Here is a 26,307-nt window from a genome sequence, read left to right on the forward strand (position 1 = left end):
GCTTGTGGTCCTCCCTTCTCCTAAGTGCCGGGGGTCGCCTTTAGGGTAGGAAGGAGGGGCGAGAAGCCTCCCGCGTTCCGAGGAGCGTTCCTAGGAAAGTGGGGCGTGGAAAGAGCAAATCCGGAGGATGATTATCCAGGAACGGAAGTGTCCCGGCGCCTCGCCGGAAGCCGAGTGAGCTCCGCCTACCAATCCCGGTAGTCGGGCCGAGCTCCGGCGCCCGCCGTCTTCCCTTCATGCCCCGTGGACTGAGCGTTCCCTCCGACTGATGGTGCGGGGGAGGAGCGCGAGCGCGAGCGCGGCGGACTCCAGGGGCCGGTGAGAAGCAGCTTGCTGAGCAGAGGGGCGGGACTTCCGCGGCCGTTTGTTGGCTGGGCTGCTCCCGTTCTCTGCTCGCGCGGCAGCTGCTGCAGCTGCGTCCCCGGGAGCTGGCGTCCAGGGCCATGACGTCAGCTTCCACCAAGGTGCGCGCTCCTCCCCCACCCCCAGCCCGGGAGAAACCGAGAGAGCCTGGGTAGTCCTGGGGAGGGAGGCCAGGAGGACGTTCTACCCACCCCCCACCCCCATTCCCGAGGATAACGCCTCTCCCGGGACTTGGACAATGAGGAATCTCGGGTGTTGCTTCTTCCCTTGGGAATTGACTCACTTCCTCTCCCCACCCCCAGTTTAGCGTCCCACCAATTCCTGGGTGTCGCTAGAGCCCGGCGCGGTCGCGCTTTCTCCCAAGGGAAGGGAGAGGGGACCCTCTGGGCAGGGTTTTCTCCGAAGCGGAAAAGGAGGTTGGGTGTGCCTATTTATGCCACTTTTCACCCAACGCAGAGAAGGGACAACTCCAGGAGCTTCTCTCACCTGGGGGGGAGAATAGAAACCCTCATGTGATGCTTTCCCTGGAGCGGAGAGCTGAACGTTCTAGTGCCCCTCCGAGCGTGAGCCTGTGTCCTAGGCTTGTGCCCCACAATCCTCTAGTGGTTGGATCCATCACCTGCCATCCTCCAGGTTGGGGAGATCTTCTCCGCTGCTGGCGCTGCCTTCACAAAGCTTGGTGAATTGACAATGCAGCTGCATCCAGTGTCGGACTCCTCCCCTGCCGGGTATGTTTGAACTGGGTGGAGAAGATCTGAGCAGGATCACACTGCCCTCAACCCAGGGAGGAGGGAGGAGAGGGCGCACGGTGCCCTTGCCAAGGGAAGGGGCGGGCCGCTCTCTACAGTCCCCATTCCCTGACCCTTGCTTCTCAGTTCGGTGCTCTGGCCCTTCACTATGGGCCTCTTAGCCTCTTGCTTACCAGGACGTGATCTCCATAAACCACTGACTTGTGCCCTCGAGCACATCCTTTAAACTTTCCATGCCTGTTTTTTTATTGGTAGAGGCATAAATAAGTCTTTGGGCGATTGTTCTCAGAATGAAGCGAGATTTGTATAACGGCTTTGTGAGCTGCACTGTGCAAAATGAAAGTATGATTTAAGTGTTCTAGGCAGGCTCTTTGCATGTTAGCGCTCAGATCATACTTATATCGATTCCTCATTCCCAGGGGTGAGGGAGGCAGATCTGGGGGGTTTATGTAGAATAGTTAAAATTGTTTCTGTTAGATGCCCAGAGATACTTAGGATTTGTGGAAGGACTTTAAAGGGGCTTGGTGGTGAAACTGAGAATCCAGAGCATGTGGTGTGTGTGGGGTGACTTCACCCCTCCTTCCCCTACTCCACTTCCCATCCCCCTTTCCCCTCCTGACAGTGCCAAGTGGACAGACACCGAGATAGAGATGCTGAGGGCTGCGGTGAAACGATTTGGGGACGATCTTAATCGCATCAGCTGTGTCATCAAGGACCGGACTGTGTGAGGGAGGGTGGTTAGACAGGGAATGGGATGGGGTGGGCTGCATTGCTTTTCCTCCTCTTGACCTTTCTTCCCCTTGTACTACCTTTCCTGCTGTCTGTGGTCAGGATGCCCCTGGGAAGTAGATATAAACAATAGGAGGATTACTACAATTGAAGCAGGGGTTTTTGAAATATTTTGGTAGGGTCTCCTAGGTTACTTCTGAAAATAGTTTGCTTAGCTTCTCCACGAGACCTTACAAAGAGTGTAATCCTAGTGAGTCGCTTGTAAGGGGATTTCTGGGATTCTTTGTGTTGGGTATTTGGGGTTGTTTCTTTAGGATGGGGTTCCCATTCAATGTGTGAGTATTTACGGAAGACCTTTATAAGACAGTGTCTATAGCCTTCCTTCTTGCCCTCCCCTCGACCCAACTCCAATTATATGAGTCCCTCTCTGGAGTTCCCTGCATTCCAAATAAAGAAGCATGAAGCCCCCTCCCCTGCTTTGCTCAGATATTTTACTTCTAAGCCTCCTGTCCCTTTCTCCTAAAGTGATCTATTTGGTCTACACTTAAAAAAAATGAAAAGTAATCCCTCCTCATAAAAAAGTTAGGCATTTCTGAGCTAGAATTCCCCAGGCCACAGATAAATTCCCTTGAGTTTCCTACTATCTCATTCCCCATGTGCCCTTTTATTCACCATATCCCTTTGACACCCTTCCCCCTTTTTTCGTATCCTCTGTCTCTCCTCCTCAGCGCTCAGATAAAGTCTACAGTGAAACGAAAGGTATATGAAGACTCTGGCCTCCCTCTTCCAACTGAATCACCCAAGAAAGGGCCCAAGAAGGGAACATCTAGTATCCTGGTTCCTGCCTTACCTGTACCCCCACCCACTGGGTCTAGTGTCCCTGAAACTGGGGGCCCTCCCCTGAAGAAGCAGAAGGCTGGTGAGGGCCATGGAGTGTTTTTTGGTAGAGGACTGCTAAGGAGAAAGATAAGATCCGAGGTCAAATGAATGAACTTGGAAATGAAAACTAAAAGGGAGCAGTCTCTCAACCTGTAGGGGAAGAGGAGAAGCAGGGAGGAGAGGGAACTGGAGTTGGGAAGGTTTGGGGAAATTGATGTTGGGGGGGAACCTAGTTGATGCCTCCCCCTCAGATGTGACGCTGAGCGCCTTGAACGATTCAGATGCCAACAGTGACCTAGTGGACATTGAGGGCCTGGGGGAGGCTCCCCCAGCCAAGAAACTCAACTTCGACCAGGGTAGGAGTCCTACCCCTTCCTATACTAATATAGAGTTGGAATTTGGGGGAGAAGGTTCTTATACCCTGGGGAGAGGGAACTCTGTGGGGTGGAGAGATAACGGCATAATAAAAAAAGAAGTGGATTGAGTCACAGCTGCTTGAGTAGAAGCTTTGCCTCTGACTAGCTGTGTGATATTCTTTAAAATGAAAGAGTCATATCAGATGTTTGTATGTGTTGTGACAGATATTTCCTTGAAAGGTGGGTTTAGGGCTGTCTCTACCTCTCCTCATTTCATTTCCTGTTCCAGACAGCCTGAAACTAGACTCTGGACTTCTCATGACCTCTACTGATCCTCCTTTGCTCTCCCGATGACCCTCCTACTTCTGGCCCCTGTAACCCTTTTATCGTGGATCTAAGTAGAAACCTGGAAAAAGGAAAGCTGAAGGAAAATATCTGCCATACAGATCCTGTGTGAACACTTGCCCTCTGCCTACAATGGACTTTTTTTTTTCTAACAAAATCAAATAAAAATTTCACTCAATTTGGTGGTTTTCTCTCTATCTCATCAGAGAACAAGGGGTTATTCCTTCAGCACAGATGAAAGGGTTGTCTTCTCCCCATAGCTGCTGTAGCCATCCTGTCTGGAGCAGCACTTTCAATACTGGCATGACTTTCCTTCAGGTGCCAATATTTCTGTGCTGCTAAAGCCAGGGAGGCCAAAGTGGTGGTGGGAGTGGGTAAGGAGAGCAAAGTTACAGAAAGATTTCATCAGTTGAGGTAGCACTTAGGATTTCTTCCAAAGTTTATGTGAGGGTATTCTTCAAAGTCTCCATAAGGTGGCCCTAGGATCTTCCCTGGTGAGATACTCCTATGTATTTATGGGGTCTATCCATTTTGTCATCCGTCCTCCAGGGTGTCCAAGGTGTCCTGCTCCAGGTCCAAGCTGTGGTGGTGGCAGTGATGCCTTCCTTACCCTCACTCTAACACCACAGTGTGGTTTGGACTTGGCCACAACACTGAACAAACCACAGTGTGCTGCTGGGGCGGAGGCAGGATGGGATTTGGGAGTAGTGTGCTGTGAGAAACAAAAGGGTAGTAGAGACACAACAAGTACATTGAAGGAAAAACTGAGAACATAAAGCCAATCGGTGGAAAAACGAACCTGGCTTGTTGGAAGGAGTTTTGGGGATGCAGTGGCAATGGGAGGGAAGGAGGCAAGAATGCAGATTAGGTAGACAAAGAATTCTCAGAGAGAATCTGACCAAAAAAAAAGATAGAACCCAGCCCAAGATTTTCTTAGGATCTGGTTGTGCACAACTGGAGTGGTAGGAGAGTAACTGATTAAGAACCTCACCTTACTTAGCCCCTACCCTAAATAAGTGTACACACAGACGTCTATCCTCCAAAGACAAACAAATAAAAAATGCCCCAAATAAGGCTAACAAGTGGTGAAAGCCAGTTCTAGATGTGGATGGGGCTGGTTCTTGAGTTGGAGGTGGAAGCCAGAACACTGTTTGGGACCCTGGCCTGGCACAAAATGAGAGGAAGGAAGAGCAGGAGTTGTAGAGGGGTGGGGAAAGTGAGTAGGCAAAAGCCTAGAGAGAAGCTACTTTTTGGCATTTCTACCTACCTCTACCCTGCTTCTTAATTCCAGTATGGGTCCTATTTGGGACCCATGTGTCCTTTTCTACATACTCACCCTTATATCCTATCAATCAGGCCCAAATCCCCAAGGGGAAGCCACGTTGAACATACAAACATTCCCCCCTTTCCTCACCCATGCTCCTCCCCAACTTCCAGGCCCTTCCTCCTGACACGTCTTCTGTCCTCCCACATCCTCCCATCTTGTCTGAGACACTAGAGGTAATGGGGGTGCAATTTAAAAAAATCTACATGTGAGTCTGTAACAAACAAATCCAAAGTCAAGAGCAAAAATCATTCTAAGAAAAATTAAAAGTACCTTCTAGATATATTAAAAAATATATAAACATATACACACACCACCAAAAACCCCTTTAAATTTCCAAAAAGAAAGAAAAGAAAAAATCCCAGAAACCAAAAAGAACAAAGATGGTGTAAACAGTTTTTCAGGTTTAGGAGGAATCCAGACACCCCCTCTTAAACCTCTCCACCTTCAACACTCCAGACTTCTTGTTATCACCTACATTATCCCTCAAATGTAAGAACCCCTTTAAAAAATCTTAATTTTAATCTTTAGGAGAATTATTTAAAAATTAGAGATGGAAGCCAATGATAGAGATGAGGAGGTGTAAAAATTCTTTGGTCTCCAATTTTAGCTCTGAGGTGATGCGTGCATGAATTTCAAGGCTCAAGAAGTAACTTCAACCTGTCACCCTATCTTCAAAGTCCATACCCCAATTCCCACCATTCCCCCCAACTTCCCCTTATTTTGCCCCCAAACAGGGAATACCTCCCTGACCCCTCCCCACTTACCTCAGCTATTCCCCCCTGGTTCCTGGTCCCCCCCTCATTTCTGAAGGGAGCCGATTTGGAAGCATATTCCCCAAGTTAGGGGCCCAGGAGAGAGGAGACACCCCAAGTCGTATCTTCGGCCTTCTCTTTTCTCCTGGCTGACTTAAGGAATGGGAAGTGTCTTAAGATGGGAGGAACCCCCCCAAGAGGGCTTAGGAGTGGGGTTTCCTCACTCCAAGTTAGAATTGGGGACACCCTCCCCCCCTCCCAATCCATCCGTCTCCAACTTGGGTGGGAGAGGCAACAGAAATGCCCAAGTCAGATTACACCAACACTACATTCCTCACCCACCCTATAGGGGTCCAGGGCCCCCCAAAAAATCCCTAAAAAATTGAGGGTCAAGGAAGGACTACCCTTGACCAGCTCCCCAAATCTTAGACACTCAGGTCCCCCCGTTTCTTCAGGAAAATTCTTTCTTTTGCTTGCCTCCCGCCCGCCCTGCTCTGTCCTGATGCCAATTTTGGAAGTCACTCTCTCCCTCCTCCTCCCGGGTGCCCCAGCCCGCCCCTCTCCCCTTCCAAGGCTGAGATGCCCGACACCTGGGGATGTAGTCAAGAGTCCTTCCCAAGGACCTGGGGAACATGGGGCCCAGTCCATTCCCCCTACTTCCTAGGAAACTGAGAAGCCCGGTTCTCTCTCCCTTCCCCTCCCCCCAACCCCGGCTGGGTCTCTGTGGTGGTTTAAAGAAGCTTGGAGGACTGGAATCTGCCATTGCAGTTGTACAGCCAGGTTTTTTTTTGTTGTTGTTGCTGTTGTTGGGGGTTTTTTGTTTTGTTTTGCTTTTGGTATAAGGTTTTTTTTTTTTGAGGGGGGGTACGGGGGAAGGAGAAGCAGAAAGAATGCTTGTGTCCCTTAATCCCCCACCACCAGATCTTGTTCTCTTTGGGAACCTATCGGTCAATCTAACTCCTTCCAATTTCCTGTATGCTTCTGGCAATCCCAAAGGATTACCAACTTTATGGGAAGGTGGTGGTGGTGGTGGGAGCTCCTGTTCAGGCATCGAATTTCAAATCCCCACTCTTTGGCTTCTAAATCTCACAGCTACAGTGGCTCTTTGTTAATAGGATCTAGCAACAATTTGAGTCCTTCAGACACATGTATTCCATGACTAACTGAAAAATCTCCAAGTCAGCACCCCCCAAATATGACAAGAGCTCTCAAACCTATACTCTCAGTCCCTGAAATCCTCCTCCATAAAGTACTCCTGAAATTAAACCCTAAAAACTGATCGCTGAATTCCTCAAACCCTCTCAGTCTCAAACTGTAAATAGAAACCCAGTTAACTGCTTCACACCCAAACTCCATTCCTAATGTTGAATTCTCAACAGATTTCCAGTCCCGGGGCCTTAAACTCTTATTCCTTGAACCCATCAACATCCTAAAATATTTAACAGCTTCCGGACTTACTGCCTTTCCTTAAATCAAAGAGAATAAGCCTCCAGTCTAGGCTTGTGTTCCTCCCTGAAAAGTTCCAAATCTTTCTCAAACCCAAGGGGCTCCTTAAAACCTGTTTCTGCTCTCAACCAGTCATAGTTAATCTCCAAAGATCTCAGAACCCCTGTTTTGTTTTCCTACAGAATTAGAGGACAATCACTTTTCCCCACCAAGAATAGAGAGGGAACTTGGAAAGAATCATCTTCTCTCCTTGACCCCCTGAACTGCTCTATGATCCTTTACTATGTCTTTCCTATTTTCCAGTATGATCACAAATTATAAATTAATGATGCTTGCTTAAGATTCTTAAGGGATTGAATCGCAGATAATTAGCATGACTAATGATTAAGAGAATTCTACGCCAATCCAAAAACCTAGAAACCTCTTCTGACCATCTTGTCCAGACTATTGGGTCTACCCTCTTCCTCATGACCCCGTAGCCAGAAGCTTTCCACATCTCTGAATTTTATTAAGCTCTACTAAGTACTTAAGCCATGGGCATATACAGAAGGCAGAAAACAGTCGATTCTGGCTCTCAAGAAGCTCAAAGCCTTAAGGGAAGACTACATGTAACTATGTACAAACACAAGACAAGGACAGGATGGAGAGGGGAAAGTCAATAGACACATTCTCTCCCCCACCTCCCTTCTTTAAACTCCAATTCCCATCTCTGTTGCTACGGGCTTAGCTTTTCATATTCCAAATACAAAGGGAGATGGAAGGGTGAAGTTGTGGGAATATAAAATACAGCTGGGGAGTGAGGAAAAAACGGAACCAGGTTCCTCTCCAGGTTTAATCCTTTCCATGACGCCCGTTGAGGTCCAGTCGCCTCCTGAACGTCTGGGACAACGCAATGCCGCCATCTTGTGGATAAAATAAAACATTATGGAGCAGCGTCCTCAATGAACCAAAGACAAAAACCTGTACCTGGTCTGGGCAAGCTAGAAACCTGGGTCCCGTAGAAGGAGCGAGGGATGGGGAAGCAGGAGATCCCTGTTAGAGGGCATCTGTCTAGTTCTAGAGTCAAAGTCAAGAGAGACCTTCGTTCAAATCTCGCCTCTATTAGAGGCTGTGCAACCCTGGGCAAGTCTGTTAACCTCTCTTGAGTCTCTCAATTGCCTCACTTGTATAAGATTTGTTAGCTAAAGCTTATTTCTATATTATTAGCTAATATCTTAATTCAAAATTGTTAATATGGAATAAGATAACGTAGAGAGTAGCAATCTCTCTCCCTCCCCCCCACACACACACACAAATCGTGGTGCTTGAAGAGTGGAGTCTGGCAGGAGGGGGAAAGGCTATAGCTTCGAGTTGGTGAGATGCCAGTGTCCCCTCCGTTTCTCTCCAGACTTCCGCCCTGGCTTGGGGGGTTTCCCCACCCTCTCTGGCGGAAGCAGCTGGACGGTCCGTCCTGTCCCAGTACAATGGCAGGAAATGGACTAGAAATCACATCCGCCCCTCCCTTCACTCCCTCTCCCTATCAGGTCTCCTCTCCCCGACTCTCTCTCTCTCTCCCCGGTTCCCCTGCGAGGCCCGGCCATGAACATTTTCTATAGCTACGTGGCAGCTACAGAAAGTTTAGGGTTGAGGCTAGCCTTCTTGGTAGGGACTCTTAGACATCAGGGACAAAAACCTTCTGTTCTCAATAACTTTTCTTTCCACCTCTTGAACTGGGATGTTTGACTCCAGCTGGAATTTTCTTTTCCTTGCCAGGACTCTTTTAGTCGGCTATACCCCACTTACCTCCCGCTCTTTGCCTAAGCAAGTTGCTAATTGACCCCCAAAGGCCTTCCCCAGTTCTCCTAGATACCCTAAAACTTTTCTCTGTCTTTCAAAGAGGCACTGCAATACCTCAGAGCTTTCTAACCCTAAATCGGTTCACACTAACGTTATTCTTCTTGGACCAGCAGATCAGACTTTTCCCATGCCACTACCTCAGTTTCCAGGGTCCCACCCCCAGTCTCCACCATCTAGGCAGGCAGGAAGGATACCGACCCAAATACTTCCCCTCCTCCCTCCTCCCGCCCCCAACATCCCGCCGGGATAAAGGAGTCAGGACTGGGAGAGATACCCCGCCCCATCCCAGCAAGAACAGAAACCGCAGCCCCTGCCGGACGGGGGTGAAAGACAGAGGGGAATACGCACTCCAGGGATCCTGAGAAGTGTAGGGGCAAGTTGGGCTAGAAAAAGAGGGACCCAGGGAGTTAGACATAATGTGGAGGAGGGAGGAAGACTAGCAGAACTCAGGGTCGGGGGGGGGGGGGGGGGGGGGGGGGAGAGGACCAAGATCTCAGGAGTCTCTGATGTCTCTGGATAGATTTGGGTAAAGAGCAGGATTTGGGGAAATATAGTAGGAGTCGAGGAGAAGAGAGGAACAAGATGCCAGGTTTAGATCAAATTCCAAGTCTAGGTTTTTTGCAATGTCATTAGCTAGCACCCCTTCACTATCTCCTGTTAAGTGAAGAGTATCATTAATAAGTTGAGTCTAGTTTTCCAAAAGCGGTTTTTTTGAATTCTCCCCTGCCTGGGATAGGGAATTAGGATTCTGATGAATGGTGCACCAAATCTTGGGGAGAGCCGCACTTGGACTTCCAGCACTTAAGCCATATTTAAGTCCAAAGGCAATGGGCTTGCAGAGGCTGCCCTTCAGGAAACATATCTTGAGAAAAGGATGGGGAGGAGAGGGAGGCCGTTCCAGGGGAACAAGAAGTGCCCAGATTAGGAATCTACCTATTCAAAATCAAAATCAAAAAAAGGAACAAAGACCCTAGTTCTTTGACTCCCACGTCTCATTCATTTTCAGGCCACCTTCATCATGGACTCCGCCGCCGCCGCCGCCGCAGTGGGGAGTCTAGGCTACGTCCGAGAATTCACTCGCCATGCAACTGATGTGCTCTGGAACCTGAACGAGCTGCGCCTTCGAGGGGTCCTCACCGATGTCACGTTGCTAGTGGGAGGTCGGGCCCTCCGAGCTCACAAGGCTGTCTTGATCGCCTGCAGGTTCGAGAGGGCGGCTCTGTGGAGAGGTGGGGAGGAAGGTGCTCTTCGATCAGGGGCGGGACCTGACTGAAAGTAGGGGAAGGGCGAACTAGACTGATGGGGGATTTGGAGAAAATTTACCTGGATTGAAGAAATGAGGCCCTTGGAACAATTAGGTTTACTTGGGAGGAGCAAAATATTAACTAAAAGCAGAGCCCACGGGTCCAATGTGTGGATCTCAGAGTTTATGTAGCAGAGGATTATTTTTGTTTTGGCTTTCTGGAACTGAACCACCTGCCGCATCAAATACCTGCATTCTCGATTGTGAGATTGTTTTGGCCTAAGGGAGCAATAAAACTCACCTCCCCTTTGTCTGGCCCACAGTGGCTTCTTCTATTCGATTTTCCGTGGCCGGGCAGGAGTGGGAATGGACCTTCTATCCCTACCCGGGGGCCCTGAAGCTGGTGGCTTTGCCCCCCTTTTGGATTTTATGTACACTTCACGTCTACTCCTTTCACCTGCTAATGCCCCGGCCGTCCTGGCAGCAGCCACATATCTACAGATGGACCACGTAGTAGAGGCCTGTCACCGATTCATCCAGGCAAGGTGAGGGGGAGGCAGTTTGGAGGGAGGAGGCTTGGAAGGAGAGATGACAGTTGAGTAAGATTGGGTTCCCACAATGGAGCTATCAGAGGAGTTGAGAAAAGGAGAACAATTTCAGGTTGGGGAATATTTAAGAAGATTGTAGGTTTGGAGGTAGTGAAAAAATTGGAACTTCCAACACCTTGGAAATAGATCAATTTACCTCTCTGACCCTCAATTTTCTTTTCTATTAAAAAAAAAAATTCACATTGACCTGATGGCAAGGGCCTAGTAGTTTTGCTTACCATAGTAGAATGGAAATTAGTTTCCTCTTAAGTGGATTGATTTAGAGGCTTGGATTAAGTTTGGTCAAAATTGTTTGGCTCTCTCACTTCCTAGTAGTGTAACTTAGGGTTATTATATTTATTATACATATTATTACTATTATGTAATTATAATAAAATTATACATATTATTATTATACAAATATTTATTATACATCTGCTAAGTGACAGGTACCATGGTATGTGTTGTTAATTTGAAAAACAAAAATGACAGGTTCTGCCCTCAAAGAGTATATTATTATCTTCCATGTGGGAGACAATACATACATACAGAAAATTTAGAGAAATTGGAGGGAAGGTAATATCAGGAAAGGAATCGGTAGAAGGTGGTACTTGAGCTGAGCTTGAAGGAAACTAGAGATTCCAAGAGATAAGGAAAAGAAGAAGTATTATTATAAGCAGTGTATAGCCAGTACTCTAGGAATAATAAATAGCACAAAGACTAGAGATGGAATATTGTGTGTGAAGAAGGCCAGTTTGGCTGGAGAGTAGAGAGTGAAAAGGGAGGCTAGAAAGCTAGGTTACAGCCAGATTGTGGAAGACTTTAAATGCCAGAGGAGATTGTATGTGATCCTAGAGAGCCATCAGAGGTCATTCAGCAGGGGAGTGCCAAAATCAGACCTTGCTTTAGCAACATTGCTTAATTTTATCTCATTTGTAAATTGAAGGAATTGAAGCAGAGAATTGTTAAGGCCACCTCCATCTCCAAACCCTATAACCTCAACTCTTCTATCTCACAGCTATGAGCCCATAGGTACCTCCCTGCAACCACTTGATGCAGAATCACAGGCACCTCTTATGTCAGCAGCCCCTCCAGAAGGTAGCCCTCACCGCTTTGAGGGGCACCCGGACCCCCCAACAGAGTCCCACAGCTGTTTCCATGGTCCTCCTATCCCAGACAGCCCACCTAGTCTTGGCCCCTCACCCTGCAACTGGAAGAAATACAAGTTCATCATTCTCAACTCCAGGATGGCCCAAGCAGGGACCCCAGCTGGGAAGGCGGACGCTACTGCCGAACCAACTGGTTCCGCAAAGCCTGCCAGTGGCGAAGAGGCCTCTAGCAGCAGTGGGGAGGAGGGTTCCTGTTACGGGACTGGGAGCAGGTTCGAGGGCAGTGGGGACTCCGAAGGTTGGGGGAGGCATGTCTGGTGATATCTGAAGGGTGTGGTCTCAGGGAGTTGGGACCCAGTGGTATTTGGAGGGGCGTGGTCCTAGGAGAAGCGGGGAGGAGGTGTTTACTGAACACTTGAGGGTATGTCCTTAGTAAGTAGTGAAATAGTTCAATCACTAATCCAGATTCTAACTGGGAACTACGAGCTTACCTCTAGTCTAGATCCACTCTAGATCCAATACAGCTTCTCGTTTGGGAGTGGGAGGGTAGCTTTTTTTCTCAGAAGAGCTTTTGCTCTCCTTTCCTCCATCCCTAGGCTCTCCCCGGCGCTTGATCCCCCGTTACTGCTCATGCTTCCCAGCCAGAGAAAACTCGGACCGCCTTCTGAAGCGTCCTGTCCCCGACCAGGTGAGAACTCTCTCCCTTGCTCCGGGAATAAGCAATTCAAAGAGACAAGTTTCTTTCCAAACAACCATAGGGCTAGAGTGAGGCGTTTTCTACCGGCTGTCACAGAGAAGGAGCTAAGCTCAGGAATAGAAATCAGTCACTTCTCGGTAGAGACTACAGTTCTGGAGAGTATTCTAAAAACGGTTACTATTGCATTCCCTTCCCAGGGAATAATTTCTTCAACTACCAAAACTGTGAGGGAAGGCCTGGCTGCCCGGCAGAGGTAGAGTCGCGAGCACTGACCCCCCTCAGCCTGGGGAACGAAGACAAGCCCTACAAGTGTCAGCTCTGCCGGTGTGCTTTCCGCTACAAAGGCAACTTAGCCAGCCATCGTACGGTGCACACAGGTACACAGAAAGAGATCAAGGGGGTGGGAAGGAGAGCCCCGGACCAGCCCGCTCTAGTAGAACCCAAAGGTCAGAGCTCGAGTTCCTTCTTTCCTCCTCTTATTAGGGGAGAAGCCTTATCACTGCGCTGTTTGCGGGGCGCGTTTTAACCGACCCGCCAATCTCAAAACGCACAGCCGCATCCATTCTGGGGAGAAGCCTTACAAATGCGAAACCTGTGGCTCTCGCTTCGTGCAGGTACCGGGGTTGCGGAGAGGAAGCTCGGGAGAGTTCTAAGTAAGAATTCTAAAATGATCCAGGATTTGAGTCCTGGGATGGACAGGTTATATACTTAGCCGGCTCCCTTTAAGTAGGCGCACTCAAAGGTCCCAAATCGACTAAAGCTTGGTTCAATATGTGGAGGGAACGATGAAAGGTGGTGAGTGAGCTGAAAATATGGCTGAGTCCCAACGCTATCCATCCTTGCGCGCACAGGTGGCACACCTTCGTGCACACGTGCTGATTCACACTGGGGAGAAGCCCTATCCTTGTCCTACCTGTGGAACTCGCTTTCGTCACCTGCAGACACTGAAGAGCCACGTGCGCATCCATACTGGGGAGAAACCCTATCACGTGGGTATTAGGGATTGGGTAGAGCCAACCCCTCTAAGAGAAAATCTGCCCATCAGTGTTCTGAGAGCTCAATTCGGGGTCTTTAGGGAGTGATGGGTGAGTCGAGAGCAGAGGAGGGAACAAGAAGGTTGGAGAATTCTGGAAGTGAGGTGTGGGAGCACATAACAAACGGTTGTTGGGCGGAGAATGAAGATCAAGATCGGGGAACTAGAACAGGCACTTTTTTGGTCCCACTTGAGAGGGGAGTAGGGAGGGTGAATAGAAAGTAACTTGCCATTCAGGAGCTGGTTAGGGAGTAGAACTGATGATCGTGAACCAGCACTCCAAGGAAAAGATATTTATTGTAGAGTTTAAAAGTGAAAATGGTAGGTTTGGGTACAGACTGTGACAGTATTTGCTTGTTCTGTGGCACGTTGCCAATTGTGACTCTCCGCTTTTATCCATCAGTGCGAGCCGTGCAACCTGCATTTCCGCCACAAGAGTCAACTTCGCCTGCATCTTCGACAGAAACATGGTGCCGCCACCAACACCAAAGTCCATTACCATGTTTTGAGGGCCCCTTGTTGAGGGCCAGGCTTGTGGCTCAGCTTACCCTTACCTTTACCCTTACCCTTTTCTGGTTCTAATGTTGATCTCAGTGCATTTTTTCACTTTGGGGAGAGCAGGGGTAGCAGATCTACTAGGTCTGTTTCCATTTTGCTGGCCAAAATCTCTTCCCTTTGGGATTTTTTGCCTAGTTCCCTAAGAAGAATTAGGTTGCCTGGCAGGGAACAGAACTCAACTCCTAGCACCTAATTTCAGTTCTTCTATTAATATAATTTATTGGAGTTACTGGGTGAAGTTGATAATTTTTTTCTCACAAGGAACCATATTCCCCATTTCCTCATTCCTCCCCCACACCCATTAGGGAATTATGTGGCTAGAAGTGATCCACAGTAAAGTGAGGATATAGCTCTGCTGGCAGAGCCAAGCCTGGGGACCCATTTGTACCTAAGCTTGAATATTTCATATAATTATTATTATTATTATAGTCATTTGTAAAGAAACTTTTTTTTTTTTTAATTTTACAAGAGGTAAGAACCTCTATTCTACAGCATTTTAGGAATCCTATGGGGGTAATGAAGCCAAGCCATGCCATTCTGGAAAGTGATGGTTCTTAAATCAGTTGCTTTTTTCTGTGCCTGTAGAACAGAACAATCCCTTCGGTGATCTAGATGTAGAGAAAATAAATCTTTCACCGTGGTTCTGTAAGAAGTTTTGGGGTTCTGCATTACTCCAAAGTGGGGGCTGGTAACCTCCAGAAATTTCATTAGTTCATACCTAGTCACCTAGAAAAGGAGGACTGGATCCTTCATGGTGAATATAAAATTATATGTTTTCTCTTGTCACTGTAGAGTTGGGTCTGGAACCTAACCTGATATTTTTCAAATTAGCTCTAGTTGTGCAAAAATTGGGAACTTACATGTTGGCTCTAGAAAGGAATCTAGAATTCCTTGCTACCCTAGAATTCAGCCTGTTATCTGTTAGGCTGCTGGAACTCTCTATATTGTCTCTATATTGTCGTTTGGAATGACAAGGACTAAGGTCCTTGAGGCTGAGGTGACACCTTCTGTTTGGGTCTATATTTCTTTCCTTAGTGTTTTCTCTTGCAGAGAAGAAAATGATCATTTATTTTTCCTTGATGCTGGACATTGCCTCATTAGTCTCCTACTGTAACTAGAAAACTTTAGCTCAAGAAATCTTGGGTACTATGTAATACTGTCTTCTTGTTGTTGTTGTTTAAGCTTAGAAACTGTTCTGGAATATCAGTTTTGTTTGTTTTGAACCGCAAAAGGTATCACAACCTAAGGCTATAAAGAGGTGTGGGAAGAAGAAAGAGATAGTTTAAGTTTCATGGAATAGAACATGGACTGTGGACATTTAAGGGACTGTTGTAATTGCTGAGTTGAATTTAAGGGCTTCCAAAAGGATGGTCTGTCATGAACAGCCTCTGACTATTGGACAGAAAAGTAGACTTCTATGTATCTGGGCCCAGGATAAAAGAAGACATTTCCAAATGATGTTGGTTTCACAAGCTGGGATCAAGTGAACCTTGTATTCTGATCTGCTAGTTGAACAAAGGGTTGGAAATAAAATCAATTCCTTTCAAGATGGAGAAGTCTTATTACAGTTACACATCTTTACATCAAAGCTGTGCAAATGGATAGACTGGTATTTCCCTACAAATTACTTTTAGTAGTGTGAGAGAGGTATCCTCATTGTAGTTAGGCAACTGAATGTGGTGAGGGTTAGGGCTTAAATTTGGTGGCCCTTGCCCAAGTGAAAATAGAAAGAGGAGAAAAATGAGAGACCAGAGGTGATATTTAGAGGGAGAATGAAGGGAAAGTGAATGAGAGATGGATCAATGAGTGGATGGATCTAAAATGGCATACAGTATGGGACTTGGAATAAAGAAACATTAATGTCATTTGTTGTTGATTTCTTGGTCATATCTGGAATGGGGAGCTGTGCTTAGGTGAATTTTGACTTATACTCTCCAGACTAACAACATTAGCCCCTTCCAACTACACTCTCCACAACTTCACACTCATTGCTTGTGATATCATAAAGCTCCAGAGCCACCTGCATCCTGTCCCATGAGGTGACTTCCTATATGAGTTGAGGGACTGAGGAGGAAATCAGAAAGCTCTGTCAAGGGGCAGCAGCACTTCTTTCCTGAAATATTATTAAACATCCTGATCTTTCTCATACCCTGAATTCTTGTTCTACTCTCAGTCCCCAGTTATCCCTTCACAACATGTCATTTCAGGACACATATGTGTGTTAGAGAAGGAAAAGGGAATATATTGTACAATCAGCAGTTTTGATTTATTAAGAGCCTGCTGTGTCAATTCAGGCTTAATATGAGGTCAGTGTAATAACACCCAAGGAAATCAATGCATTTTTAAGACAAACAGTGTCCTAGAATAAAGAGATAGTAATCCTGTTGGGCTCCATCTGGTCAGACAACATCCGGGATACTATGTTCGGTTCTGGGCACCACATTAGGAAGGAGATTGGTCATTTGGAGAAAATCCAAAGGAGAGCAACCAGGATAGTCAAGGTTTTTAAGTTCATGCTATGTAAGAAGGAACTGGAGATGATCAACTTGGAGAAGATAATTCTTCCAATACTCAGACTCAGCTAACTTATTTGCCATCACTTTTTTAGGTGCATATGGCAAAGCATATATTAATGCCCATTCTTTAATGTTATTTCCATTAATGAAATGATACCAGTTTCTGATGTTGAAACATTTGATAGCACCAAAGACTCTGGTGGCAAAAAACTTTTTTTTCCCCTGGGGTTTTATGGCTGTGGCACTTTCAGGAAACATCTCCATAGAGCTTGTTTCTCTATCTGAGGACACTGAGCTGAAAGCATTGCTATTCCAGGGCTTTGGGGACCAGGGTCTTTTCATTCATTAGCTTGGAGCTATGAAACCTTGATATAGGTGTGAAGAAAATTATTATGATTTTCATCATTATCAATATGATGTATATATAATGAATATACCTCTAGATTTTTCAGAGCTACCATTTTCTCAGCAGGCTCTGACTTGGGATTCAGTCTTACATTTCACTTGAAATGATTAATGAATTCTTGACAACTCTCCTGTGTATATTAAGTGAAGTAAACTGAAGATTGTAGAATCTGTTCCTGTCACAGAATTCTGGTCCTGTCCACCACCAAGTAAAACAATCTTGGGGATTTGAAACAATCACTTAACTGTTTCCATAGAATTGGAAAATACCCATATTGTCCTGTACTTGTGGGCTTATCATGGGAAAACTACTCAGGCTCTGAAAATGATTGTCTTATAATCTACCTTCCACATCCTTTCCCAGTTATGATTTGTGTATAAAATCTCTATCTCTCCTGCAATAGCAGGAGGTTTCCTGCTCAGAAGAGCTTCTAGTTTGCAAACTGTATTTCTCACTCTGAAAGTAATTAATTAAAATGCTAGTTGATCTTTAAAACCTGTTTCTAGGCCTGCTTTGTTTGTTCTAGCTATTCACACAATTTAGAGACCAATAAAGTAAATTCTGTTAACACAGGGGAACAAAAATACAAAAAATAATTACAAGTACATAAAAAAGATCATAAGAACTATTCAATTTCCTAGGGAGAAAAGGCCTTTACTCCTTTGGAAGATCAGGCAAGGTTTCATGAAAAAGGTGACCTTTGGTTTGAACTTGAAAGAATTAATTCAAAAATTGGAGGAAGTGGGTGGGGGAATTCCAAAGCATAGGGATTTGAATGAACAAATGCATATTATCAGGAAATCTCAGAATGTGTGGACCAGATGGCAAATAGGGAAGTTTGGCTGGAGTGATTATTTACAGTTTATTTTGTATCTGTCTTGTTTTGTACATAATTTGCATCTAGTCTTCCTTATTAGACTGTGAGCTACTTTTTCCTTTCTATGAATCCTCAGCATTCAACCCAGTGCCTGACACATAGTAAGTGCTTAACAAATGTTTATTGATTGACTCTAAAATGGTGGAAATTAGTATGAAATGAAGCCGTTGGTGACCATCCTCCCCTGCTTCTCTAATTCTCTCTCTCTTTTTGTTTTCATTCATTTCATTTTATTTAGACTTTATTCTTCAACGAAATCCCATAACAGGCAAAATACAGAGGCATTTAATATTGAGGTCTGGATTCAGAACATGAATTACAGGTAAAGTTCCCCAATAGTGAACATGGAGTTCAACCTCAGGACCGATTAATGACATGATGTGTACCCACTTTCTCATTCAAAAGGAAGAAAATAAGTCCACATTAAATATTCCTTGAGGTAGTATTTAGTAGAAAACTGAGATAGTCATAATTTACTAATATTCCTACTCCCTCAGGAACATGAAATGAAGGAAACAACCTAGAGGTATATTTTACAACTACAAGTATTTACTTAGTGGAGGCTTGTTAGGGTCTTTTTACAAATGGGTCAAGCCTGGTGCAAACAGGAGGTTATTCTTAACTGGAGACACCTCCCTCTCTGATTGGCTGTGTGTGACCTCACGGACCCTTTTTAAGCCCACTCCAGCTGGGGGTCACTCTCTTTATCCTGGGGTAGCTGAGCCAAGTGGATGGATAGTCAAGAGAGATAGCAAACATATGGGTCTCTCACAGACCAAGTGTTCACTTGGGAGTTAACAGGTCAGTGCATTATGTGACCAAGTATAATATGGACTTTAAGTTTGACCACAGCTGTTCTTGAGTGCACTATCGGTTATTAAACTATGGTTTATGAAATCATAGCCAGAGATCTCTGAAGGCCTCAGATGAGGCAAGTCGGGTTAGTTGACACTGCAAAGGTCAGTGGCGAGAGGATTCTCTGATACCCTGAGAATTAGGAGACACTGGCAATGAAAAGCACAGGGTAACACTAGGGCATTCGCAAATAAAGTGATTGCCCAGGGTTAAGTAAATTATTGTACTTTTCAGAAGCTGCCCCTGCTGATAGGCCCAGCATGAAACCAGTTCACAAAGTCAGCTAAGAGTTATGATGGTCCGGTTCTATACAAGTTGATGCTGTTGTGGGAGATAGAATATAATCTTTTGGCTTGAATAAGACATCTAAAAGGACACCTCCTAAAAGTAAAGCAAGAAGCACAGGAGAGAAGAATTCATTCAACTGCAATGCTCCAAAGCTTTGGCCCTACACTATAAACTAGGACACTGTGGCTCCTGCAGACTTCCAATAGGTGGCCTTGTCAGGAGCCTCTTTCTTATCCCAGGAGTCACTTGGTCTTCAGTGCCAAATGCTTATCCATTTCAGCTGCTATATCATCTGCCATTTGTCCAATCTGTTTAATTGTACCTTCTATCATTTTATCCTTGATTTTCTTCAATTTACTCATTGCATTGATTGGCGCTTTTCTCAGGGCATCTTAAGCCTTTTTTTGTATTCTGTTTTGCAAGCTTGATCAGTATTTCACTGTGTTCCCTTGTAACTTTAGGAATTGGTACCTGAATTACTGTCCCATCAACTTCTGGGTTGGTTCCACTTTCATTCTATTTTCTTTTATGGTCTTGATAGCTGCAGCAGTACACTCTGGGAAATTGGTCATGTTTAGTAAAATTAGCTGAGGCTATTTCAGGGAAATTTGGCCAATCTGATTTAGATCAAACTTCCCATCATCAGTTGTCACAGTTAAGTGATCCAGGGACCCTGGAGAAGTCCCTATATTGAGATTTTTATTGAAATTATTCTTAATCACAGACTTCATTTCCCCATCTACCTCTTCCAGATGGATTGTGTCCTCCACCAAGGATGCATTAATGATGACTCTGGGCTGGAGATGTCCTTTGCCCTTGGCTTTGGTGTTCTTGGTAGCAAAATGTCAGATAGACAGTTGGATAGGCCCCATATTGCTGATAGTCATTCCATGTTATGTATGTAATCCTTAGCCTAACTTCTGAAACAAGTTGCAAAATTCAGGCTGCACCCAATGAAACCACCAGCCGTGGTTTCTGCTGTCAGGGAAAGAGAATTTGAGCTGGTCTCACATTGTTTCTCTAATTCTCAAAAAGTATTGCACACCTCCTTCTCCTTTTCCTATCAGAACTAATATGAAGTTCTGAATCATTATACTTTTCTTTCCCCACCTCACTTTGACCACCCTTCAGGTTGGACAATCCTGTGCGGAAGACTGGTGGAGAGATTCCAAGATGTTCTCTTTGCCCTTGAGGAACCCAGAAACCAAATAGGGGAACTGATACTAATGTTGAGGGGTAAAAAAGGAGTTGAAGCAGAGGTTAGGCCTGAGGAAAGATAGGCCAGTATTATTTAGAACTCAATTGGTAAGGGTCTTGAGGAAAGAGGATCTGTTGGTACAATATCTGGGGTTCATTGCTTATCTTTCTCTCCAACCTGTGAAGAATTACAGACACAAAGACAGAATTAATGAAAGGATCCTTGCCATGTAGCAGAGGGAAAGGTTCTCCTTCCTGAGGAGGAAAGAAAGAGGATGGTGAGTGTGATCCTCTTGGTTCAATCACCACTACTCTTCTCAGTTATTTTTGTTCCCTTTTCTGATGTCCTGTTTTTGAGAACAGAAGTGATAGGGCCTGGCATCTTAGTCCAAAGATAGAATCTGTGAATTCTGTCACCCAAGTCCACAGCTCTACCTTTCTTCCCCTCAGAAAATGAATTTTAGGAATCAAAACTGTCTTAGTCCTGATTCTTAGGTTGGAACCTGCTACCCCTACTTCCTATCAGGAAACATTCATGATTCCCTCCCTTCCCCCTTACAGCCATGCTCTCTCTCACATCCACACATACACACAAAAAGTTATTCTGGACAGGTTAGTGAATAGAAACAAGTTTATCTAAATCTGTTTCCCCTCATACTTTCCAATTTCTACTAAGGGACCTACTAGTCTCTCAATCACCCTAACTAGAAACCTCAGGGTTAATACTTAACCCTCATTTTCTATATCCAGTCAGCTGCCAACTCTGTCCATTTTACCCCCACCACATCTGTGAATTTGTCTCCACTCCATTTACAGTCACCACCCAAATTCTTGTCCTTCCCAATTCTCTTGTGGACTATTGTAATAGTTTCTTAATTGGTCTTGTTTCTATTTTATCCTTACATTAGTCTATAATACAGCTAAAAATCAAAACAAAACAAAACTCTTCTAAGGCCTAAGTTTGGTCATATTACTACCCTGTTTAAACACCTTCTGGAATTTGCCTCTAGAATAAATTACAAATAGAATAAAATACAAACTCCTCAGTCCTGCATTTAAGGCACTCTGCTCTCTGGTTTCAGCCTCTCTTTATGACTTTATTTTACAATAATTTCTCCCATCCCTTATCTTTATTCTCTATTGCTTTATGGAACTTTATTTATTTATTTTTTTTACATAACTGAAACAACATTTATGATGCTTCATTCTAATTAAAAAAAAAAAAAAAAAAAAAGACCAGGAATCAACATCATGATCTCAAAGCAAATAATAAAAATGTGTCAAGAGACAGAGAAACTATGCCATAGTTTATTCAATTTATTAAAGAATAAAGAAATTACTCACCCACTGACTGTATTTATTATGAGTTCAGCACTATACTAAACAGTATATTAGAATATAAATCAACTACTAGCTCTAATAAAATTTGAATAAAAATTTTAATACTTTATTTTGGAAAAAAAATATTTGACTTTTAATTTAAGTTTTCAAGAATAGATTATTTGGGGACAGCTAGATGGGACAGTGGATGGGGCACTGGCCCTGAAGTCTGTAGGTCATGAGTTCAAATCTAGCCTTAGACACTTAATGCTTATTAGCTACATGGCCCTAGGCAAGCCACTTAACCCCAATTGCCTCACACACACACACAAAAAAAGTTATTCCCCTACTGGCATGCATCATTCTAGATTTGGAAACAAGAATATAAGTTTGAGAATTTGCTGGGGGAAATGTTTTCACTCTCCCTTTGATAAAAGCTAACTGTATCCATTAGCTGAATGTTAGCACCACTGGGGACTTGTGAGCTAAGGAGGAGTATTCATAGTGTACCCCTCTGGAACTTCATAATCATAACCACCTTCTAGGTCAATGGTGTCAAACTCAATTAGAAACAGATCACTAAATGCTACATATTAACTTAGAAAATCATAAATTAATATTATCTCTACTTTTTTTGTATTTTTATTTTATTAAAACATTTCCCAGTTAAATTTTAATCTGGATTTGCTGTGTGAGTTTGACACTTCTGTTCTAGGGTGAGTGAGCAACAGTTGAGGGAATATTCTAGGGGGAATGCTACACAGAAATGAGTTGGGGTATTACCATACCATCAGAAATGATGAATATGATAGCATGGAAGCATGAGAAGCATGGAAGACTTATTTGAAATGATACTAAGTGAAGTAAGCAGAATGAGAAAAGGATATATAAGATGTCTGCAAAATATTAATAAAGAATAACAACAAAAAGAAAGACACATAATAAATATAATTACCAAACTTGGCCTGGAAGAAGAGTTAAAGAAATGTACCTCCTATGAATTATTTTAGTTTTGCTGAAAATCTTTTTCTTTTTGTCACTTTTTTTAGTTCTTTGTAATAAGGGATGGCTTGTTAGGTGGGGGAAAAGAAGGAGGAAAAACTCAGAAATGAAAGTGATGTTCCACGAGTTCCACTATTAGGCATTTAACTCACTCACACACTGATTTTTAGAGAAGAAAATGACAAACCATTCCAACATCTTTGCCAAGAAAATTCCAAATGTAGTCATGAAGAATTGGACTTGACTGAAAATGACTAAACAACAATATTCTCTTTTCTCGAGTCCTTTTCTCACTTTACCTGTCACCATTCACACCTTGATAAAGCCCAAGCCTGCATTATTCTCACCATCTAAACTTAAAGCTGGGATAGGGAACTTCCAGAGCAGTAACTTGTTATCCTTTTAAATGTACAGGTGTCTTCCCCTATGAGAATGGGGAATCCTTTATGTTTCCATTCCCTTGCATCAACCCTTAGCTAAGTCACTTATCCAATCCCAATGAGAAATGCCAGACATTCTGGGCCAGTCCTAATATGGGCCAGTCCAGTGGTTGAGGTTCAAGCTTAGAATGAAATAAAATATTTGTAGAACAAAGTAGTGAAGAAAACTCAGTTTGCCTAATCATAATAAAGAAAGGATATTTAGCAAAGACACAGTTGAGGGAATTAAATGGGTCATTGGATAGAGCCCTGGAACTGGAGTCAAGAAGATCTGTTCTCAATCTGATCTCAGACACTCACTAGCTGTATAGTGCTAGGCGAGTCACTTAACCTCTGTTTCCTTTAATTCCTTAGAGAAGGAAATGGCAAACTGCTCCAGAATCTTTGCTGAGAAGCATGAGATCACAAAAAATTAAACTTACCAGCAATAAATGCAGTTGGGTACAGTTTTCAACCCTCTGCAATTTGCCATAGTGGCTTTAGGGCTATATTAGTGGACAGTTCTAATTTTGGGTATCAATAAGCCTGTGTTAGGCAATATTGGAGATAAAAAATAATAAAAACCTAACCACAAAAGACAACCAGCAATATGATGACCCCCTAAGAAAATGTCTAAATATAAAGATCAGTTTCACCTTCCCTCAGTCTTTAGGTTTAATCTCTAAGGGTTAGAATGGTTTTCTCAAGAACTTTGACAGATATTTTTCTCATCATGGTTACTGTTGTTAGAGACTAGCCAGTCATATTTAATTAGCTCATAGAAATGGATATTTGCTATGGCAATAAAGGTCACATAAAACATCCTCTCAAAAATCTGTAATACTTTTACACACACACACACACACACACACACACACACACACACATACTATATATGTCTGTATCATATTCAGAGGGATCTAGCAAAAGAGACTTCCAAGAGCTGTATATTAACCCCTTTATATGACAAATACCTTATTTTATTGTACTTTGCAGATATTGTGTTTTGGGATATTTTATGGGTTTTTTAAATTACAAATTAGAGGTTTGTAGTAATTGCACCATTTTTCCAATCAAACGTGCTCACATCATGTTTTCATGTAGCATTTTGGTAATTCACATAATATTTCAAACATTTTCATTATTATTATATCTGTTATGGGGATCTGTAAATCTTTGTTTTACTAAAACTATAATTGTTCTGAGACACCACAAACTGTGTCCATATATAAGATGGTGAACTTAACTGATAAATGTTGTGTGTGTTCTAACTGCTCTACTGACTGACTGTTCCTCTGTCTTTCTCCCTCTCCTCAGGTCTCCCTACAACAAAATTGAAATTAGTCCAATTAATAACTCTATGGCCTCTACATTTTCAAGTAAAAGGAAGAGTCCATCAATATGGCAAACTTCATTGTTATCTTGTTTTATGGGAAAGCCACCCCAATCACACAGCAATTATTCAGGTAACATCAATGCAAAGCCCCCCATCAGTAAAAAGATAAAGGCTCAGATAATGATTAGCATTTATTTTTTATCCATAGGACACTTTAATTAAGGTGTCAACATTATATTTTTTAGACATAATACTATTATTGTAACCTTAGCAAAATACAATATGGTATAAAGTAACTTCGATATGCGTTGGTAAACAAAAAAAAATTCATGTGATTTGTATTATTTTGAGATTTGCTTTATTGTTGTAGTCTGGAACCAAATCCACAATTTATCCAAGGCAAACCTATATAGATAGATTTCCTTTTGGACTCTTTATAGTCTTGAATCTTCTTTGAACTATCCTTGGCTCCTGATATAGGCACTTCCATCAATTATTCTGAAGATAGTCCAAAATGTTCTAATCCTTCAAAGTTCACGAGGTCCTCCTCTAGGCAACACATGGAGAAATAGAGAGAAAGAAAGAAAGAGTTTTTCCCAGGTGATTCCTTCTCATGTATTTAGTTGGAACATTCATTTACCTGGTTCATAATTTGCTAAATTTGTATGACTTCCTATCAGCAGGTGTCAAGCCATATTCACATCTACTGAGCAATTAATATATCTTCTCCCAAATAAATATATCAGAGCTTAGCATCTTGACACTTTGAGTGGAAGAAATCAGTTTCATTTATTTACTAAACTGACCTCAATCATTATAGAAATTCATTTTTATGAAGACATATGTGCTCAATTCCATCTTTTTGCCATCTTCGAAAGGGACAAAGCATTGTTCTCATCTAGAATCTCTTATTTAACTGGCTTTGCAAAAGTAAGTGTTCATGAGGTCCCCTAGCCAAAAGAATTTAGTAGCCCAGAAGAGTTTCAACTAGGCCTCATTGGACCATGCTTTCCAGTGCTTTATGAGGTTATTTAAATTTCTCTTGCATTTATGCCAAGTTCCTGTAATGAAAGCCCACCTACCTTTTGATCCTACTTTCAAATGAGGCATACTAATAGGGTAAACCTGAGGCTTTCTTACTAGCAAGGCAACTTTTTAGTTCTCAAGTCTTATTTCCCTTATACCTTTGATTTCAATGGTGATTTAACATATTTTCCAGCAAGATTTCTGATCTCAATTGTGATTTAACATATTTTTCAGCAAGATCTCTAGGTCAGAAGTCATATATCAGTATGATATCTATATATCTATATATATATCCCACCTATGGCCTTTCTGTGTCTCCCCCATTAGCATATTTAATTGTATTGTCATGTTTATTGAAATTGTTTCTTCCTAACCAAGTCATTCTCCAATTGACAAATGGTCAAAGGATATGAACAGACAATTTTCAGATGATGAAATTGAAACTATTACCACTCATATGAAAGAGTGTTCCAAATCATTATTTTACCCTTTTTTAACCCTTGCAAAAACTTCTGTTCCAACTTTTCCCCTCCTTTCCTCCACTTCCTCTCTTAGATGGCAGGTAGTCCCATACATGTTAAATATGTTAAAGTATATATTAAATACAATATATGTATACATATTTATACAATTGTCTTGCTACACAAGAAAAATTGGATTTAGAAAGAAGGTAAAAATAACCTGGGAAGAAAAACAAAAATGCAAGCAAACAATAACAGAAAGAGTATAAATGTTATGTTGTGGTCCACACTCATTTCCCAGTGTTCTTTTGCTGGGTGTAGCCAACATTTACCCTTGCAAAACCTTGTGTTTCATATTTTTCTCTCTCCCTCCCCACCTCCCATAACTTACTCAGTCATTCCCCAACTGATGGGCATCTCACTCAATTTCCAGTTTCTTGCCACTACAAAAAGGGCTGCCACAAACATTTTTGCACATGAGAGTCCTTTTCCCTTTTTTATGATCTTGGGGATACAGGCCAAGTAGAGAACCTGCTGGAGTCAAAGGATATACATAGTTTGATAGCCCTCTGAGCATAGTTCCAAATTGCTTTTC

The 26,307-nt window shown here is 43.4% G+C and overlaps 2 protein-coding genes, 1 non-coding gene and 1 pseudogene across 10 annotated transcripts; 2 read left to right on the forward strand and 2 right to left on the reverse strand.

Moving 5' to 3' along the window:
- The first annotated feature begins 37 nt into the window (after positions 1-37).
- On the forward strand, positions 38-3,599 carry C4H17orf49 (chromosome 4 C17orf49 homolog). 8 transcript variants are annotated; one of them, XM_023504150.2, is made up of 6 exons: positions 45-464; positions 967-1,091; positions 1,735-1,836; positions 2,570-2,760; positions 2,972-3,076; positions 3,366-3,599. In XM_023504150.2, the coding sequence occupies exons 1-6, from the start codon at positions 444-446 to the stop codon at positions 3,428-3,430; spliced, it is 609 nt and encodes a 202-aa protein (XP_023359918.1). In that variant the 5' UTR covers positions 45-443; the 3' UTR covers positions 3,431-3,599. The 8 variants fall into 8 exon arrangements, with proteins under 8 accessions (XP_023359921.1, XP_023359922.1, XP_023359918.1 ...); XM_023504151.2 differs by having other exon boundaries at positions 47-464; positions 3,370-3,599; XM_003770709.4 differs by having other exon boundaries at positions 47-464; positions 997-1,091.
- Positions 3,600-3,979: 380 nt separating this feature from the next.
- Positions 3,980-4,129, reverse strand: MIR497 (microRNA mir-497). Its single transcript, NR_105729.1, has one exon. It is a non-coding gene; the product is annotated as a microRNA mir-497 (primary transcript).
- Positions 4,130-8,466: 4,337 nt separating this feature from the next.
- BCL6B (BCL6B transcription repressor) lies at positions 8,467-15,874 on the forward strand. Its single transcript, XM_031965400.1, has 9 exons — positions 8,467-9,149; positions 9,789-9,985; positions 10,349-10,570; positions 11,631-11,993; positions 12,318-12,409; positions 12,616-12,795; positions 12,902-13,032; positions 13,270-13,407; positions 13,855-15,874. Exons 2-9 carry the CDS (start codon positions 9,801-9,803, stop codon positions 13,972-13,974), a joined length of 1,431 nt encoding a protein of 476 aa, XP_031821260.1. The 5' UTR covers positions 8,467-9,149; positions 9,789-9,800; the 3' UTR covers positions 13,975-15,874.
- Positions 15,875-19,128: 3,254 nt separating this feature from the next.
- On the reverse strand, positions 19,129-20,837 carry LOC100920743 (annotated as a pseudogene).
- Between the last annotated feature and the right edge of the window lie 5,470 nt (positions 20,838-26,307).

This window comes from Sarcophilus harrisii, chromosome 4 (genome assembly GCF_902635505.1).
Source record: "Sarcophilus harrisii chromosome 4, mSarHar1.11, whole genome shotgun sequence".
NCBI lineage: Eukaryota > Metazoa > Chordata > Mammalia > Dasyuromorphia > Dasyuridae > Sarcophilus > Sarcophilus harrisii.